The 18,456-nt window shown below is 32.0% G+C and overlaps 2 protein-coding genes across 3 annotated transcripts in view; both read right to left on the bottom strand.

The window, feature by feature from the left end:
- Positions 1-18,456, bottom strand: part of LOC134685355 (RAD51-associated protein 1-like) — a 205,371-nt gene that overhangs the window by 43,761 nt on the left and 143,154 nt on the right. The window lies entirely within an intron of this gene.
- Positions 317-18,401, bottom strand: LOC134685351 (PHD finger protein 21A-like). The gene is made up of 14 exons (XM_063545042.1): positions 18,195-18,401; positions 17,828-17,860; positions 17,627-17,692; positions 16,907-16,981; positions 15,824-16,270; positions 15,355-15,459; positions 14,319-14,370; positions 13,429-13,502; positions 12,623-12,680; positions 7,975-8,090; positions 5,471-5,623; positions 4,499-4,571; positions 3,847-3,950; positions 317-2,785 (listed from the first exon to the last, which is right to left on the bottom strand). Exons 1-14 carry the CDS (start codon positions 18,258-18,260, stop codon positions 2,684-2,686), a joined length of 1,524 nt encoding a protein of 507 aa, XP_063401112.1. The 5' UTR covers positions 18,261-18,401; the 3' UTR covers positions 317-2,683.

Raw genomic sequence — 18,456 nt, 5'->3', positions numbered from 1 at the left:
GTTCAATTAATATTTGCGTTAAACACACCTCAACTGAAAACTCTTGAATTGGAAGGCTAGTTATAACTGCAGGAGGGGATGAATTCAACTTTCTCTGAGATTGACATCAAGTTTTGTTGGCAAATATATTTGTCACATGAAAAAATAAAGAATGTTTGGTTTTAAAATAGGAATTCCAAATGGAAACCAGTGCTTCTACCTTCTGCTATATCAAACTTTTTGGAAGTTTGTTTGCATGGCCGCCACCAGAGCACTAACCCTATGTCATATTTTCTGTGACTTCTAGCAAAAATAAGAAAAAAACACTAATTAAGAAAAACATATATTTTCATTCATTTCAAAACAATGTGACATGACACACATATTGTATTAATTCCCTTTCAAACCATACACATCAACAAACATACTACTGAACACATGAAAAGGACTGCACTATTTAAAAGTATAAATTCATTGCATGAAAAATATCATGAAGAAAAAAATATCATATAAATAGCATGAACAATCATATTGTGTTAAATAGTTCATTCATCTAAACTCACATAACATACTGTTTTTCAAGGGAAATTGCTCAATCAATGTTCCCTCCAATATTCATCATGGTATAAAGTTAAGTGATGATTATTTTTTTTATTATTGAATTTACCAGAAAATGCAAATATAATCTTTAACAATGTCAATGCCAACTAGTTCATGAAATATATTTCCTTACAAACTGACTGAATTTAACAAACTCTTCTTTATTTATATACTTAAAATGAAAATATTTAACTTAGTTATGATATTTATAGATTATTGTTTGTCCTCTCAACGAGATTGATATTCTCACACCAGCAGGTACAGCAAAAGTGAGAATGTTGAGATGACAAACGATAATCTATTTATCAATACTTTACCTTTGTTTCTTACATTGACAACGGCACTTGCACCCTTAGTTTCTAGTGATAATTTTTCATATCACTCTACTATGCATCAGTAAGATCAAAGGAAATGTTTTACAATGGTTGAATTAAATTCTGAATTAAATCATATAAAAGAAATTGAACTGAAATATAAAATGTGATATGGTAGGAATATATTTAGCTGATAACTCCTTCAAATTACAACCTATCTTATAAATAATAAATTACAAATTTTAAATTATGTACAAATCATACAGAATAGCACCTTGTAGTAGAGTTTGACATCATAGAACACAACACCTAGTAAAACAGGTTTTTTTTAAATATAGATTTGATATAAGTCCATTACAACTAGATGGGGTACCCGGTAATACAGTACAAAATTACACACATGTTATGTATTTTAAAAAAACTTTTCTATAGAAAAGTTAAAATATTTGAAAATACTGATCTTGATAATATTTCAACAGGGATCAGCCTTTATGTAACAAATTAATAAAGGAGGTACCCCTACATTACAGAAGCTAAGTATAAAGAAGCTAGGCATCATCATATTAGACAATTTCTAATAAAACCTTAATCTTGCTGTCAGATGAAAAACTGACTTTAGGATCTTTAAATGGGAAAAGATAAAATGCAATTATGATCTAGATCACTGTGTACATTGAATTATAAATAGAAAAATATATGTAAAGAAGAACACAAATGAAGTCTTCAATTATCAATTAATTATGCTTTCACACACATACACATACACAATTGCACACTCACATAAATCTCTTGAAAAAAAATTAAGGAAATCCTAGAACAAACACGATGTAATTCAAATGTCTAATTGCCAAGATTTTGAAAATCACAGTTTGTTTTTATACAGATTCTACATTATAATCAAATGACGGCCAACATGTACACATCACAAATACTTATATATCAAACTTAAACAACAAATAATAAGTAAATTATACAACGTAGCACAGTTTATTTTTACATGCATGTAAATCATTTTTATATATATGAACATTTTCACTTAATATTCTCATGAATTATATTTTCGCCATAACAGTAACAATTTTTTTTAAAATTTCATAATAGACCAATTCATGTTAACTTCAATTTAAAAGTAGACTACTTTTTAAGAACTTTTTAAACTTCAGATTCTTAAAACAATTGTTAAAAATGCTTTTAAATAAAGCACTCTTTTCCCCACCAAAACTGATTCTTATTAGCACTGTTATTGACAAGGCATGAGTAATCCAGATTTGATTGCATTCATCACCATAAAAATGCATATAGTTAGATATAATAAGATGTGGTGTGAGTGTCAATGAGTGCCTATGAGACAACTCTCCATTCATAGGCCTGAGTATAAAGACAATGATTTTATCCAAAACTTTCACCAATTAAAATAAGTAAAGTACTATGTATTTATTTGAATAGCGCAAAATCAAACTGTTCAAAAAATATTTCATGATTTGTAATTGTTTTCTTTCAATATTATACTGTATCAAACAATGTTATTCTCCAAAAATATATCCTACTGTATACAATTTAGGTTTTTTAAACCAAATATTTAGTGGAAATATAAATAATAACAAATCTATTTTCATGTTTTCTCTTCATATGAACTTCTTTTTAATGTACTTAGAAGATTGTTGCCTTTCATTCTATGAATAATCACATGTCTTAAATATGCACAATAAACACATGGACCATATTATCATATTTGAATCTTTTTAGATTACTGTATCAGTACGATTTTATATTGACATGCAAGACAATGGTTAAGAAGCTTGTATAACTTTGATGAAATTCTTCATTGTCTCTACAGACTGTTGGGTTAATCTGTGTCTTTCTAACAATTCTTCTTTTCTTTGTCGTTGTTGCTGAAAAAAAAAGAAATAAAAAAGTTTAATAAAGGAAAACAATTTAAATAAAATGCAAAACAGAACCCTTTGAAACATACTTGCTCACACCAATCTCTACCATCATTTTGTCATGAAATCAACATATCAAAATTTTTAAAAAGGTTTTATCAAGTGGTCTCAAGTTATCACATGGAACCAACCAAATGAAAGTCAAATATGCCATTTTCTAATCCATGATGGACCTTCAACTCCTGAACAACAAAAGTGTAAATGGTCAAAGTTGTACATGACCTTCTTATAGTGCAGATAGTGTATGTGTAGATGCACACAATTTTAGTAATTAAGAAACTCATACTCTTTGTTGCTTCAGCAAAAGCAAATGCATTAGCTACAAGAGGCTGTCACAACGACAGCAAACCAGATTTATTAACATTTATTTGTCTCCTGCCAATATCACAAAAACCATAACTGATGAACAGTGAAAGTGAAAATTGACTTGTCAATATCAAATTTGACCTCAATTTTGTCATCAGTATCAACATAATGAAATTTGAAAAGCTTAGGTTGAATGGTTCATGAGTAAATGCAACAACATGAATGGAAACGCCATTTTTCTATCTTTCAAGAACCATAACTCTTGAACAGTAAAAGTCAAAATCGACATTATTGAACTTGACCTCCATTTTGTCATCAGTAACAACATATTAAAATTTGGGAAGTTTTGGTTAAACAGTTCAAGCGTAAATGCACAGACACGACTGGAAATGCCATTTTTCAATCTTTCAAGAACCATAACTTCTGAGTGGTAAAAGTCAAAATCGTCATTATTGAAATTAACCTTCATTTTGTTGTCAGTAACAACATATTAAAATTTTAAAAGCTTTGGTTGAACGGTTCATGAGTAAATGCACGGACAACATTTGGTTGCCGCCCGCACGACCGCCCCCATACATCCCCAAATCAATAACCAACATTTTTGTCACAAAAATCCGGTTAATAAAATCTTTAAATATTGTTATTTACAAATAAAAGGCAAGACAACTTAAAATACACACTTTAGAGATATATCTGTTACTCACCATAAGAGTTTCATTGAGTGATTTAGTTTTATTTTCTATCATCATTTTCTCAGCCAGTAAATCAGAACTTCTCCTTTGAAGTTTTCGTTTCTCTTCCTCTTTAGCTACAATATATAAACTTCAATAAAAACTGTCCTTTGATGAATTTCAGCAGTTAAGAAGTTGTTATTTAGATATAAATGGTATTGTAACTTTCTCATATCAAACATATATCACAAAGAGTGTAAAATTCTAATTTTTGTTTTCCTATTGTCTGTTTTATACTAAATTGTTGATTTATTTTGTATATATATCACATGCAATTGTATTATATAAAAAGCTCACTAATAATCAATGTTGTAGCAATTTTGTATAAAAATAAACAAGGTAAAATCTTAAACAATTTATCACGAACGTGTCGTTAACGTCATTCAGAACAGGGCATAATATCAATAACTCTTTTTTTGCCCCGGCAATTTTGAGGTTATTGCATATGCAAAACCTAAGGTATTCATAACAAATATGTGATGAGAAGATTTTCTTCACATCAAATTGCTTCATCCTAGTTTTGATGACAAAATTGTTATTTATTCAACAAACCAAAATAATACATTTGTCCTGTATATTGTTATTTCAGTTTTTCTAGCAACTGAATATTTTATTGCCTACTTACCAGTTTTGTTGGCAATAAAGTTATGTACCATAGCCAGAGTTTCAGCAGACCAGGTACCAGATTTTCCATTGGCCTGTAATAATAACTATAGATATGAAATCTGTCTTGTAATTTATATTTGCTTATATTTTTATTTGATTGTTGGTTGCTTACTGTCCAGTGGCAATTATTTCATGCATGTTCAGGACGATGGTTATATTTATGTATTTAATTTTGCTACATGTATTTATTTGAATCAAATAATTTATTACACATACAATTGCCATCAAACAAATTTCAGAAAACAAAAGAACGGAATTTTACATCGTCAAGCAGTACAAACTAAACCATCATTGATGTATCAGTCATGATTTAGAAACTCTTTCAGCTCATGACATCTTTCAGTAAACTTGTTTGCAAACTTATTGTCTTGTATAAAATAAAACTAGAAAGATTATTTATACATAAACAAGAATGTGTCCACAGTACACGGATGCCCCACTCGCACTATCATTTTCTATGTTTAGTGGACCGTGAAATTGGAATAAATTCTCTAATTTTGCATTTAAATAAGAATGATCTTATCAAAGGGAACATGGAATTTCTCGCTACATTGAAGACCTGTTGGTGACCTTCTGCTGTTGTTTTTTATTTTGGTCGGGTTGTTGTCTCTTTGACACATTCCCCATTTCCATTCTCAATTTTATACTAAGTTTCAAGTTGATCGGACTTCAACTTCATCAAAAACTGCCTTGACCAAAAATTTAACCTGAAGCGGGACAGACGGACGGACGGACGAACGGACAGACGGACGGACGAACGAACAATCAGACAGACGAACGGACACACAGACCAGAAAACATAATGCCCCTTTACTATTGTAGGTGGGGCATAAAAAGAGTTAAAATAATTAAGTTTGAAAATAAGATGGGATAGCAATTATGTTTATCTAAATCATTTGTAAATGAATAGGTATTTGAACCTGTATCTTACATGACATTTAGGACAACTCCATCTTCCCTCTGGAATGCTGGGTAATGATGGTTCTACACAATGAATATGGTAAGCTCTATGACAAGTGTCACATGGAATGAGGTTATCCACCATGCCACATTTGGAACAAGACAAGTCTCTGACTTCTTGGAACTGAAAGATAAGAAAAGTTGATTTTCAATTCTTGTTATGGAGAAAAGTGTTAGTATCTTAAGACATTATGGCAATTAAACAGTAAATTGAGTGTTTTCACATTATCTACTTTTCAGTTGTTTTAATTTTTCTAGCTGATACACACAATTAATATAACATCATCTGACAAGAAGCTCCAGTGGAACTTTTGTGTTTACAAACTTCGTCATGTCAGTTTTCTCTCTAGAAGCTCCAGTGGAACTTTTGTGTTTAGAAACCTCTTCATGTCAGTTTTCTCTCTAGAAGCTCCAGCTGAACTTTTGTGTTTACAAACCTCTTCATGTCAGTTTTCTCTCTAGAAGCTCCAGTGGAACTTTTGTGTTTACAAACCTCTTCATGTCAGTTTTCTCTCTAGAAGCTCCAGCGGAACTTTTGTGTTTAGAAACCTCTTCATGTCAGTTTTCTCTCTAGAAGCTCCAGCGGAACTTTTGTGTTTAGAAACCTCTTCATGTCAGTTTTCTCTCTAGAAGCTTCAGCGGAACTTTTGTGTTTACAAACCTCTTCATGTCAGTTTTCTCTCTAGAAGCTTCAGCGGAACTTTTGTGTTTAGAAACCTCTTCATGTCAGTTTCCTCTCTAGAAGCTCCAGTGGAACTTTTGTGTTTAGAAACCTCTTCATGTCAGTTTTCTCTCTAGAAGCTCCAGTGGAACTTTTGTGTTTAGAAACCTCTTCATGTCAGTTTTCTCTCTAGAAGCTTCAGCGGAACTTTTGTGTTTAGAAACCTCTTCATGTCAGTTTTCTCTCTAGAAGCTTCAGCGGAACTTTTGTGTTTACAAACCTCTTCATGTCAGTTTTCTCTCTAGAAGCTCCAGCGGAACTTTTGTGTTTAGAAACCTCTTCATGTCAGTTTTCTCTCTAGAAGCTTCAGCGGAACTTTTGTGTTTAGAAACCTCTTCATGTCAGTTTTCTCTCTAGAAGCTCCAGCGGAACTTTTGTGTTTACAAACTTCGTCATGTCAGTTTTCTCTCTAGAAGCTTCAGCGGAACTTTTGTGTTTAGAAACCTCTTCATGTCAGTTTTCTCTCTAGAAGCTTCAGCGGAACTTTTGTGTTTAGAAACCTCTTCATGTCAGTTTTCTCTCTAGAAGCTTCAGCGGAACTTTTGTGTTTACAAACCTCTTCATGTCAGTTTCCTCTCTAGAAGCTTCAGTGGAACTTTTGTGTTTACAAACCTCTTCATGTCAGTTTTCTCTCTAGAAGCTTCAGCAGAACTTTTGTGTTTACAAACTTCGTCATGTCAGTTTTCTCTCTAGAAGCTTCAGCGGAACTTTTGTGTTTACAAACCTCTTCATGTCAGTTTTCTCTCTAGAAGCTTCAGCGGAACTTTTGTGTTTACAAACCTCTTCATGTCAGTTTTCTCTCTAGAAGCTCCAGCGGAACGTTTGTGTTTAGAAACCTCTTCATGTCAGTTTTCTCTCTAGAAGCTCCAGTGGAACTTTTGTGTTTAGAAACCTCTTCATGTCAGTTTTCTCTCTAGAAGCTCCAGTGGAACTTTTGTGTTTAGAAACCTCTCCATGTCAGTTTTCTCTCTAGAAGCTCCAGTGGAACTTTTGTGTTTAGAAACCTCTTCATGTCAGTTTTCTCTCTAGAAGCTCCAGTGGAACTTTTGTGTTTAGAAACCTCTTCATGTCAGTTTTCTCTCTAGAAGCTCCAGTGGAACTTTTGTGTTTAGAAACCTCTTCATGTCAGTTTTCTCTCTAGAAGCTCCAGTGGAACTTTTGTGTTTAGAAACCTCTTCATGTCAGATTTCTCTCTAGAAGCTCCATTGGAACTTTTGTGTTTAGAAACCTCTTCATGTCAGATTTCTCTCTAGAAGCTCCAGTGGAACTTTTGTGTTTAGAAACCTCTTCATGTCAGTTTTCTCTCTAGAAGCTTCAGCGGAACTTTTGTGTTTACAAACCTCTTCATGTCAGTTTTCTCTCTAGAAGCTCCAGCGGAACTTTTGTGTTTACAAACCTCTTCATGTCAGTTTTCTCTCTAGAAGCTCCAGTGGAACTTTTGTGTTTACAAACCTCTTCATGTCAGTTTTCTCTCTAGAAGCTTCAGCGGAACTTTTGTGTTTACAAACCTCTTCATGTAAGTTTTCTCTCTAGAAGCTTCAGCGGAACTTTTGTGTTTACAAACCTCTTCACGTCAGTTTTCTCTCTAGAAGCTTCAGCGGAACGTTTGTGTTTAGAAACCTCTTCATGTCAGTTTTCTCTCTATCACTCATGTTATTTCGATGACATTAATTTTTGACTGAGTAAGTGACCAAGCATTTTCTTTTCCAAATAATAGCATAATTTATTAAAAAGATCACTATGTAATAACTTACCTCAGAAGCCCCATTTTTAAAGACACCATTTTTAATGCCAGTCCAACTATCGTTACTATCTGGTGTACTGGGATGACTATTACAAGGTGAGGTACGACTTTGTTTAGGTGGTCTTCCTACAAGTAAAGAAAAAAACATCTGTTATACTTAATATTGGTTTCTTACAATGAATATAATTGTTATTATCGCTATTTTGTGCATTTTTCCTATGTCTTTTCTTGTGATAATTTTTCCTATCATGCTACTTGATTGAGATGGAAAAGTATCGCTAGAAACTAAGCAGGCACCTGGCGTAACTAATGAAATTGACATGAAATTGACAACTTCTTCATAAGTAAAATAGCGATAAAAAGATTATCATTGGTCATCGATCAATGATAATCTATAATTATTTTCAGACCTGCCAACTATCCCGATTTTTGCGGTATCATCCCGATTTTTACCCCTCAACCCGAAACCCGATATCGGGATTGTAAAATTAGTCAAAATCCTGATTTTCAACACATATACCTGAAAAATTATTGTTTATAACCGATTTTGAAGTTTTTCTGATCAATTTTAAAAAATCAAACATTTTCAGTTACCTGGGGACATATTATGACCAGTTAATGACCCTACACCAATCAACAGTCACAACAGGTGTCATAATTAGTGGTTGTATGTAATCAGATTACCTAATGGGTCGTAACAGTCCTCAAAATTAATTTGTATACACAAATTTAGTTAAACAGCCTTTCAATTTTGATCAATGACAATTTATCATACAAGCACAATTTGCAACATTTGCCGTAGTTCCACAGCAAAATCATAATAAATTGAAAGATGAGAACTGTAATGAACTCTCAAGAAAACATCGTTTATCTAGAAATCTGTTTTATTTTTGAAACCAGACATCGTGTGTCTGTTGATTTAACCCTTAGAGTGCCACGGTTTTTTGGGGTAAACTACCGTTGAGTGCCAAGAGAAAGGCCCTTGATTTCAAATTTCAACGGAAAACGTCACAAAGGAAGCGTAACAATGCATAACGTCATGGACGCAATTCTGTTTCGACGGTCGACGTTTGTCAGTTCGATTTTTGTTTGATAATAAAGGAAAATGGTCAATCTAATGGATGTTTAAGAAATATGCAAAGTTGATATACCTATTAGAGCAGAAAATATATATAAAAAAAAGGATGCAAGAAATATTATAGTTAGTGGGAAAGAGCGAATTTAATATTCTTCAGAAAGAAGTATATAAATGTATCAAAATTGAGCTACGTCGAATAGAAATCGATCTTATGCAAATGTATATCAATACATCTGTTAATCTACAGAGGGTCTGTAAGTGTTTGAAAATTGAGTTGTTATAAGAACCCTACTAACAGTCCAAAATTCATCTTCTTTTTCGTATTTGAATGTTCCAAAATCAAACAAAGTCTTAAATTGAGTCTTATATACATGCACATATATACACGCACTTGCATTCGGTCGATTTTTATCAGATGCAGCTCTTTGAAACTATCTTTTATGTCAATACATTTTCCGTTTTACATGATATTTACAGGAGTACACGAATTTGTGCTTACTGTTTGAATCCTTTCAAATGTACATGTTATATATAGAGAAACTTTTAAATTTAGAATTTGATGCACAATGTAATCACGACGTTACTTTGCCATTCCCCTATTGAACAGAATATAGAATTCCGCAAATTTACAGATCTTACATTGTTTGGTTGATATTCAGACGAATTATATATACAGAATGTGTTTTCAGCTAATGATCCGATAAAATTTGTCGTAGTGTTGTCACTGGTTCAGACGTACTTATTTATTGTGCAGTACATGTTACTGTATCGTTACCAGTAATTTTATAAAATTAAAAGAGTTACACATTATTTAAGAACGATAAAAGTGACACGCACATGCATATCAGCAGCAGCAAATAAAACAATTATACTATGAATTTTAAAAGCAGGTGTTTGGTATAAAACAAAAAAACATTGAATCATCGATGAGAAGCCGCGGTTGGAACAGGTTTGGTTTTATAGAGTTGTCACCATGCAGTTGCGAATATTAGAACTCGGGCACTGATTTTTTTAAATAACAAAATATACGTTTTGATCGAGGACAATATCAATTCATGATTTTTTGTTTTCCTCTTGTTTATATTTACGTCTTACTTACTTATATACAATTTTAAAATCTAAAATGTAAAAGTGCAACAACACTTTCTTCACACTTTAGATAACACAAGCAATGATTTGTATTTTTTTTTTATTCAGGAAAAAACATATTGTTATTTAATATCTTTTTTTCTTCTCCCGGGCCCTATATTTTCTTTCCTGGGCGCTATTTATTTTCTCCGGGCTCTTTTTCTCTTCCCGGGCGGTCTCAGGCGTTTTTTCAGGAGGACCGGTTTTGTGTTACCCTTTATATCTTCCGCATTTTTTGTTCTCATGTCATCCTAACTCGAAAAATTCAAGCCCTTTCCGTGTCCGATTTTCTCCTCATGTCATCCACAAGCAGTCGTGATTTGTACGATGGCAGAATGCGGCCATGAAAGAAAAAAAATATGATGTTACCTCAAGATACATGTTGTTCCTCATATGAATATAATTCTATTGCTATGTTGAGGGAACGAGATAACTATCTTGAGGGAACGCCATGAATTCTTGAGGGAACGACATATCATCTTGAGGGAACGCAATAACTATCTTGTAGGAACGACGTAGCATCTTGTGGGAACGAGATAACTATCTTGAGGAAACAACATTACATCTTGAGGGGACGACATAGTATGTTGAGGGAACGACATAGCATCTTGTGGGAACGAGATAACTATCTTGTGGGAACGACATAACATCTTGAGGGACCGACATAGTATCTTGAGGGAACGACATAGCATCTTGTGGGAACGAGATAACTATCTTGTGGGAACGACATAGTATCTTGAGGAAACGAGATAACTATCTCGTGGGAACGACATAGAATCTTGAGGGAACAGCATAGTATATTGAGGGAACAACATATTTCTTTTTTCTTTCATGGCCGCATTCTGCCACCGTATATTTGTGTAGTAGGGATCAAGCCATACAATTTATGGGCGGCAGTGTTTGTTGACTCCTTAACTCTTTTTATTTTTTTTTCCATTTTTGTATCGTTTTTTCTGTCTTATGAATGTACAGTATTAATTTTTTTGCTATTGGTTTCAAATATTTAACACATTTAAAATACTAAATATATATTTTGAAGGCACATTATGTTGGATTTTACTTTTGATAAGAAAGAAATAGAATTGTTTGAAGAATATTTGCAGATAATTGAGTCATCTAATGTTTTTACTTTTCTCCAGAAACATGTACCCTGTAAACGTTATCAGAACATATGCATGTGTGTGCTTCGAAATTGTGTGTGCTAGTTTGTCCTTTTATACGTTTGTTTTGTTTAGCTATAAATGACACTTTTTATATAAATTCAAATTCATTCAGTGAACATATAGTACATGGAAACAGAAACACCGACAACCACGCTCAAGTTGAATAAACTGAGAAATTCTTTTTAGAATTCTTTTTTATGACTTCAAAGAAGAAAAATCTTCTTTTTTAGTTAGATTATTTCTTTTAGTACGGATAAAGTAGTTTTGATGATGAACATAATTAACATTTGTAAAAATCCAGTTTTATCTGGCTTTCTAATTGTTCCCCGTTGGGTAACGTTAAACTCTGGTTCTTCATCTTCTTCTGACAGGCAAAACCCGAATCCACGGCGTTCACGCCGCCCATTTTCCAAATCAAGCACTCTGGCACTATGACGTAATGCTTATTATTACGTAACGTCAAAATTCCGTTGGCCTTTGGGCCTCAGCGTGGCACTCAACGGTAGTGTTTTTGAATAGGCCGGATAGGCCCTATGGCAGAGAAAAGGTTAAAATAGACGCCATTTTGTATACACTTCTACTGTGTTACTGTATAAGCCTCCGTTGGTAAGAGCACCTCTGAATACAAAGAAAGATAACTCAAATTTTATCCATTTTCTCATTGATACTGATAATACCATGAGTAAGCCTGACTAAATAAAAATCTGTCTTCATCCTTCATACTTTAGGACATGTAGTTTTAGGTGTTTTGAGTCAAGGTTCATAGATGAGAAGGTCTTTGGAGGGGGGAAATGGGGGGTGGGGGTGGGGGTGGGGTCTCTACTTAGAATCCTTTATTTTTAATGCCATTTTCTCATTTATTTTGTCAATTTTATAATTTAATAGTACAAAAATCATGCAAATAAAAGAAACCAAGGCCTACAAGCTCATCATTAGTATACTAAAAGAAAAAAGGAGAGAACTTAGACTATTTTAGGAGTAAAAAACAATGCTCACAGAAAAGTCGCTAAAATTGTAACTCTTAAAGTTCTTGTCGCGCGCTAAATCCCCCATGGAGATTTTCAAAAGTTGGCAGGTCTGTATTTTCATAAATGAAATACATCTAGATATAAAAAGTTATAAGAGACTAAAGCATTTATCCAAAAAGGGAGTGTACAATTCCAATCTTTCGGATTTCTGATATCCACAAAATTAGTGAAAAACAAAATAAGATAAATAATGGTTCATCACAGTAAATTTATATCCTATAATTAAACACGGTATTGTACAATATATAAACTGATACATACCTCTGGACCTTTTACCACCAGGAAGTGAATTTAATGTTAAACTATTTGGTCTCTTTCTCTGTAAAATAAAACATGTCAATTATTGCATGAGTTTCTAATACAGGCTTTATACACACTTATTTCTAAACACAAAGGCAGTAAGAAATAATGCAACAATTTCAATGTTAATTTTTAAAACTGGTTTTAAGTTGGTATACATTTAGTCCAATATTATGTCAAGATAACACAAACACATATCAAAAACCATAGAGTTTGAAAAGCAACAAATATGAAATCAACCAATCATTAAATTTCTGTAAGAAATAAAGCATTCCTAAACAAAATGCAAACCCAATTAAACTTAAAAAAAAAAGTCAAACAGATTTGCAATGATTTTGATCACAGAAAATGAAATTTTACAATAATTTATTTATGTAACAATAAACATCTAAATTCTGTAAAAAAAAATAACTAGACAATTGAAGGTCTCTGATTAAAAGTTACCACACTGCTTAGATTTGAATTTTTTGGTGGTAATGGACAAAGGGAAATAACTCTTATCTATTTATTTTTTTATGTCACATTTTTTTTTTGTTAATTGGTATAATCTATACAAAAGAAAGATGGAAAAAAATACAATCATTAAAACAATGTTGTCTGCCACTAAATGTTTATTGTTATTTAGAAATGGGTGGTTAAGGACATTCCTTAAAAAAACGATAAAGATGTTAAGGGTTGTTTTAATCCAGTTTGGTTTTATCAAGGTTTTTTTTATATTATGCATCCTCCCAAATAGGCTTGTGATTTTTATCCCCTTGGTTACTTACTATATCTGGTTCAAAATTATACAGTGGGTTAGCAGTAGTCCTTCTTCTTCTATCATATCTTTTATTCTTCAATTCTAAAAAATAGTGTAAATCAATAAATTACAACCTTTTCTCACATCTCAAAGTTATAAAAATAAAACAAAACAACTCTTTTGCTTTCCAAACAAAATCCGAAATTTCAAATAAAAGACAACAGTTTGTCAGGATGATATTTTACTTTCATGATAGTTTTATAGATGTTATATATTAGAATTGCATTGGAAATTAAAATACTGTATCTGACATACACTTATCGAACAAAAGTTAGTTACCACTCAAAAAATTATCTATTAATTAAGGCATTAAATAAACATTAAAAAATCTAAACATTTCTACATCATATGGTTTTTATTTAATATAAATCAGACCTGTAGTTAATTAATTTTTGAAAAAATCTCAGGTGATGTAAATTTTTAAAAAATACTGTAAATTCAGAAATTATTGCGATGTTTTCACTGCAAAAAAAGTGATGTGATTTGATTTGTTTTTTGGTGTTTTAAAAAGCACACTTTTTAGCACGGCATTTAAGCTATTTCATGGTGACCAGTTTTTATGGGTGGAGGAAGCCGGAGTGCCAAGAGAACCTTTGATAGGAAAACTGACAATCCTAGTCAATCAAGATTGTAGTCGAATGCACCCACACAAGCGGGGTTCGAACTCACAACCTTAGTGTTGACTGGCTAGTAACTTCTTAAACCACACAGCAACAAATGTGACAGTATTAGATAAGCAACAATGAAAACTTGCATTATTTATTGTGAATTTCCTTCACAATAATTTTGCAGTTTTCCATAAAAATATTGATTTACAGCATCAGAATAAGCTATAACATGTAGTTAAATTATACTTGCCATTTAATGCTTCCCTTGTAATAAGTTCTAGAGCACTCATAAAATTCAGTTTCTGAAAATATATTGTGAAAAGCAAATATGAGTATATATTATTTTTAAATCTTTATAAAAACAAGAATGTGTCCCCAGTACACGAATGCCCCACTCGCAATATTATTTTCTATGTGCAGTGGACCGTGACATTAGGGTAAAAACTCTAATTTGGCATTAAAATTAGAAAGATCATATCATAGGGAACATGTGTACTAAGTTTGAAGTCGTTGGACTTCAACTTCATCAAAAACTACCTTGACCAAAAACTTTAACCTGAAGCGGGACAGACGGATGGACGGACGCACAGACCAGAAAACATAATGCCCCTCTACTATCGTAGGTGGGGCATAAAAACATATTCAAAATGTTGGGTACATCTAATTTTGCATTTGCAGGACTTTTTATGTTTACTCTATTGCCAAGCAAAGATATATGCATTGCTCCTAATAATGTGCAATACTCTTGCAATTCAAAACAAAAGAAAATTAATAACTGTCAATTTAGATTTTTTTTATTCCTCTATGTCACCAAAATAAATGACAAGATATAAAAAGTATTAATCTAATCAGTAAGATTTGACTTAAGTCATCTTATTTGTAAGCCACAAAAAGGTATTAAACAATGCCATACATGTCATATATGATACAATTGTTAGGTGAAAGAAGGGTTGTCATCCCTAATTCCTGATAAAACACTAAATCCAGGATCTAAAAAATATAATCATTAATTCCTGTGTCCTGATAAGTGTAAATCCTGAATTGCCAAAAAAAAATATATTTAATTCTGACACCCCAAGATTTATTGTTTATTTGTCAACAGATCTAACAATAAATGCTTGCAAAAAAGTCAATTTACTACTAGCTACACTAAAAACTTCAAAGTTTTTAATTCTTGCTACATGTACATGCAAGTTATTCCTGTTCTAAGAATTAAACCTCCATATCTACAGTAGTCTTGATTCGTGGTTATACTACAATGTAAACGAATATCTTGACAAACATACCTCTTTTTCTTCTGGAGTTGGTTTTTTATCAACAGTTCTATCACCAAGATCATCAGATGAAGGTTGCCTTTGTATTGATGTAGAGTAGGATGACTTAGAACTACCCTGAAACAATATCAATTTACATGGATTTATGGAAATGTTGCATACAAGTTGTCACTTTACATGTACATCTTATTCTACATGTTCTATATAGAAATTTCTACAAGTATTCATTATTTTAAATTTAAAGTATGGGTTTTTCTCATTGTTGAACTTGAAGACTGTATGGACACCTGTGGAGGTTTAAAACTTTCTCTTTTTATTTCTAGTAGATGGTCGCTCATTGGCAATGCGACCACATCTCCATAATTTCATATACCTTTAATTTTTAAATTGTAAGATATTTTTATGCATATATATGTTAATACAGATGACTATTTATAAATACCAGTATATGCAAATTTTATAATAATACAAGATATTTTACCTGTGAAGTTGACCTTGACTTAGGATACTGAGGTACTCGTAAAGGTGAAGATGGCTGAGATTTATCTGTCTTTATAACTGAGCTAACCACATTAGTAACAGCTGTTTGAATCAGAGAGACAGGGAGAGGTGCTGGTAATATCCTGGCTGGCTGGATAGGAATAACAGGAGTTGTTTGTATGTTCGTTGGCTGTGGCAAGATTTGTTGATTTATATGAGCTGGTTGTGGTAATGATGTCACCAACTGACCAATAGATTGGACAAACTGGGGCATAGCACATATTTGAGGTGAGATTGGTTGACCAATAGACTGAGCAGCAAATACAGTTGGAATGAGTTGATTGACAACAGGCTGGAGTAATAAATGAGCAGGTTGAGTCATAGCGTGTGCCGCTGGTGGCACTGTTGTAATGGCAATACTTGTGGCTCCAAGTGGTAGGCAAGTAGGCTGCAAGAAAATATATACATTTGATATCAACAGTGATTTAGTTATTGAGTCAAAATTAAAATCGGTTTAATCTTCAAAGCATGTCTGATCCCTTCATTGCCAAATTTGTCATATATCTAGCAGATTTGAAAAAGTAGCGGAAAAGAGGTAAACATATTATTCTTATGCCTAATGCTTCACATAGGAAAATCTTTTCAGTAAATTGATGAGCTATTCTTAACACACACTAGGAATTTAGTTATATTGCAAATTACATTGCACAAATGTAGAGTAAATTATTTCAAAATTGTTATAACTAAAAATCTCTTTTTATCATTTCTTGGAATAGTTTAAATTCAAATTTTAACCTGAGTAGTTGTTAAAACATCAGATGTAGAAAAAGATATCCTTCGACTGGACCCCATCAAAGGTGAAGCTCACTGAAGCTATTCAAACTATACCAATTTCTATTGTTGTATGACGTCAGAGGAGTGAAATAATCATGTTTATTTCACATGTGAAATTATCGGTTTTTATTTCACTTGGAAATCAATGAAATTCATTGTAACCAATGTATAAATGAATAAATTTAATGCAAATGGAAATAATAATATATAAATGATTACATGACAAGGGTAAAATTTAACTGATATTTACCTGAATATTCATTTGGGTTGACACTGGTGATTTCTTTGTTATAATATCTTTACGCAAACTCTGAACTATAATCCTCTGCAAAGAAATTTAAATAATTAATTTCTATAAAAAATTATGCTTCTTTTTTTTTTATTGATGCAACATTTCAATTTTACAGTATTTTTGTATGCCTTTACTTTCTTTTAAAGTGGATTTGATGTAAGAGTTCATATGTCATAAGCCTCATTAGGCAAATATTATTTCAACTTCTTGGCTTTTTCACACTCCTAATATGGAGAAATTAACTTTTCATAATAAACAGTCCATTTTTTAGAGGGCAGTACCAGGTACTTTTACCCTTCTATATATAGTTTTAACTATTCCTTTGATTTCTTACGCCTCTTTATAAACATAAAACTGATTAATCTTGCTGTGGGACCACAGCTCTTAGGTCCTTAACATATTTTTAGGCAATTTGCCGACCTTAAGCTCTAAGGATCTTATAATTTTTTAGTGCACATATTGTCAAAAAAGTCATAAGAAAATAAGAGCTAAGGATCAGCAACTGACTGATTATCGTAGTTATGTTAAAAAAGATGTTAATAAATAAACTGCAAATTATATTTAGTTAGGGTAACACTCTACAATGTGACTTTGCATAGATTTTCAAAAATAAATATCTTTTTCTGATACAAAAATATAATTAAAATTTACTTTTTTTTAAAATTCAAATTAAATTACCTGTTTTTCACTTAAAACTGTAATCTGTTTCTGTAAATCACGAAGTTGTGTTTTTAGCTCCACATTCTGTAAAGAAATACATAAATTATCACTTGTATAAGTGTAACTGGAAAATGAAACTTTGTCCAACAAAAATCAATAAATACCCAAGCATATAAAATGTACAACAATGATTCAGTAAAAATACGTTAATTTCCTCACCTGTAGATCAGCCTTTATTTTAGAAACCAGGATCTGAAATTATAAAAAGTACAAAATACTAGTAAATCATATTTTAATTATTAATTTTATTGTAAATCTGTTTTTACTATCCATGATAGTGTAATGTGACGTGCGCATTCATAACCACTCATACGAAACGACACAGAAATATTGGTTATTTTTGGGAAAATACACAAATAAAACCAACGAAACAATTAATAAATAAATTCATATTCAAAGATATTCAAATAATATACAATAAAATTAACAGCAATAAATGTTTACTCGATGCAAAATTTAATACACAACTTTGTTTTGCGATATGAAAATAAGAAAGTTGCATTTGAAAACCATTGGTTGTTTTTACCTGATGATTTTGAATAGCCGACTTCAGCTGCACTTGAATTAATTCTAGCTCTGGAGTTGTCATCATAGAATATATCGGAATCAACAGAAATATTTTACTCTGTTTTAATTATTTTTTTCCTTAAAAACAAGAAAATTACACAGAGCAACACATCACGGGCACATAACGATCACTGACCTCTTCCGTTTTGCGGAGAATGTGCTAAAGTTTTTTTTAAATTTAAATATGGCATATATAGTTAAAAAAGATGTCATATTATGAA

Source organism: Mytilus trossulus, chromosome 9 (genome assembly GCF_036588685.1).
Source record: "Mytilus trossulus isolate FHL-02 chromosome 9, PNRI_Mtr1.1.1.hap1, whole genome shotgun sequence".
Classification (NCBI taxonomy): domain Eukaryota; kingdom Metazoa; phylum Mollusca; class Bivalvia; order Mytilida; family Mytilidae; genus Mytilus; species Mytilus trossulus.
This window is presented reverse-complemented; position numbering and strand designations above follow the sequence as displayed.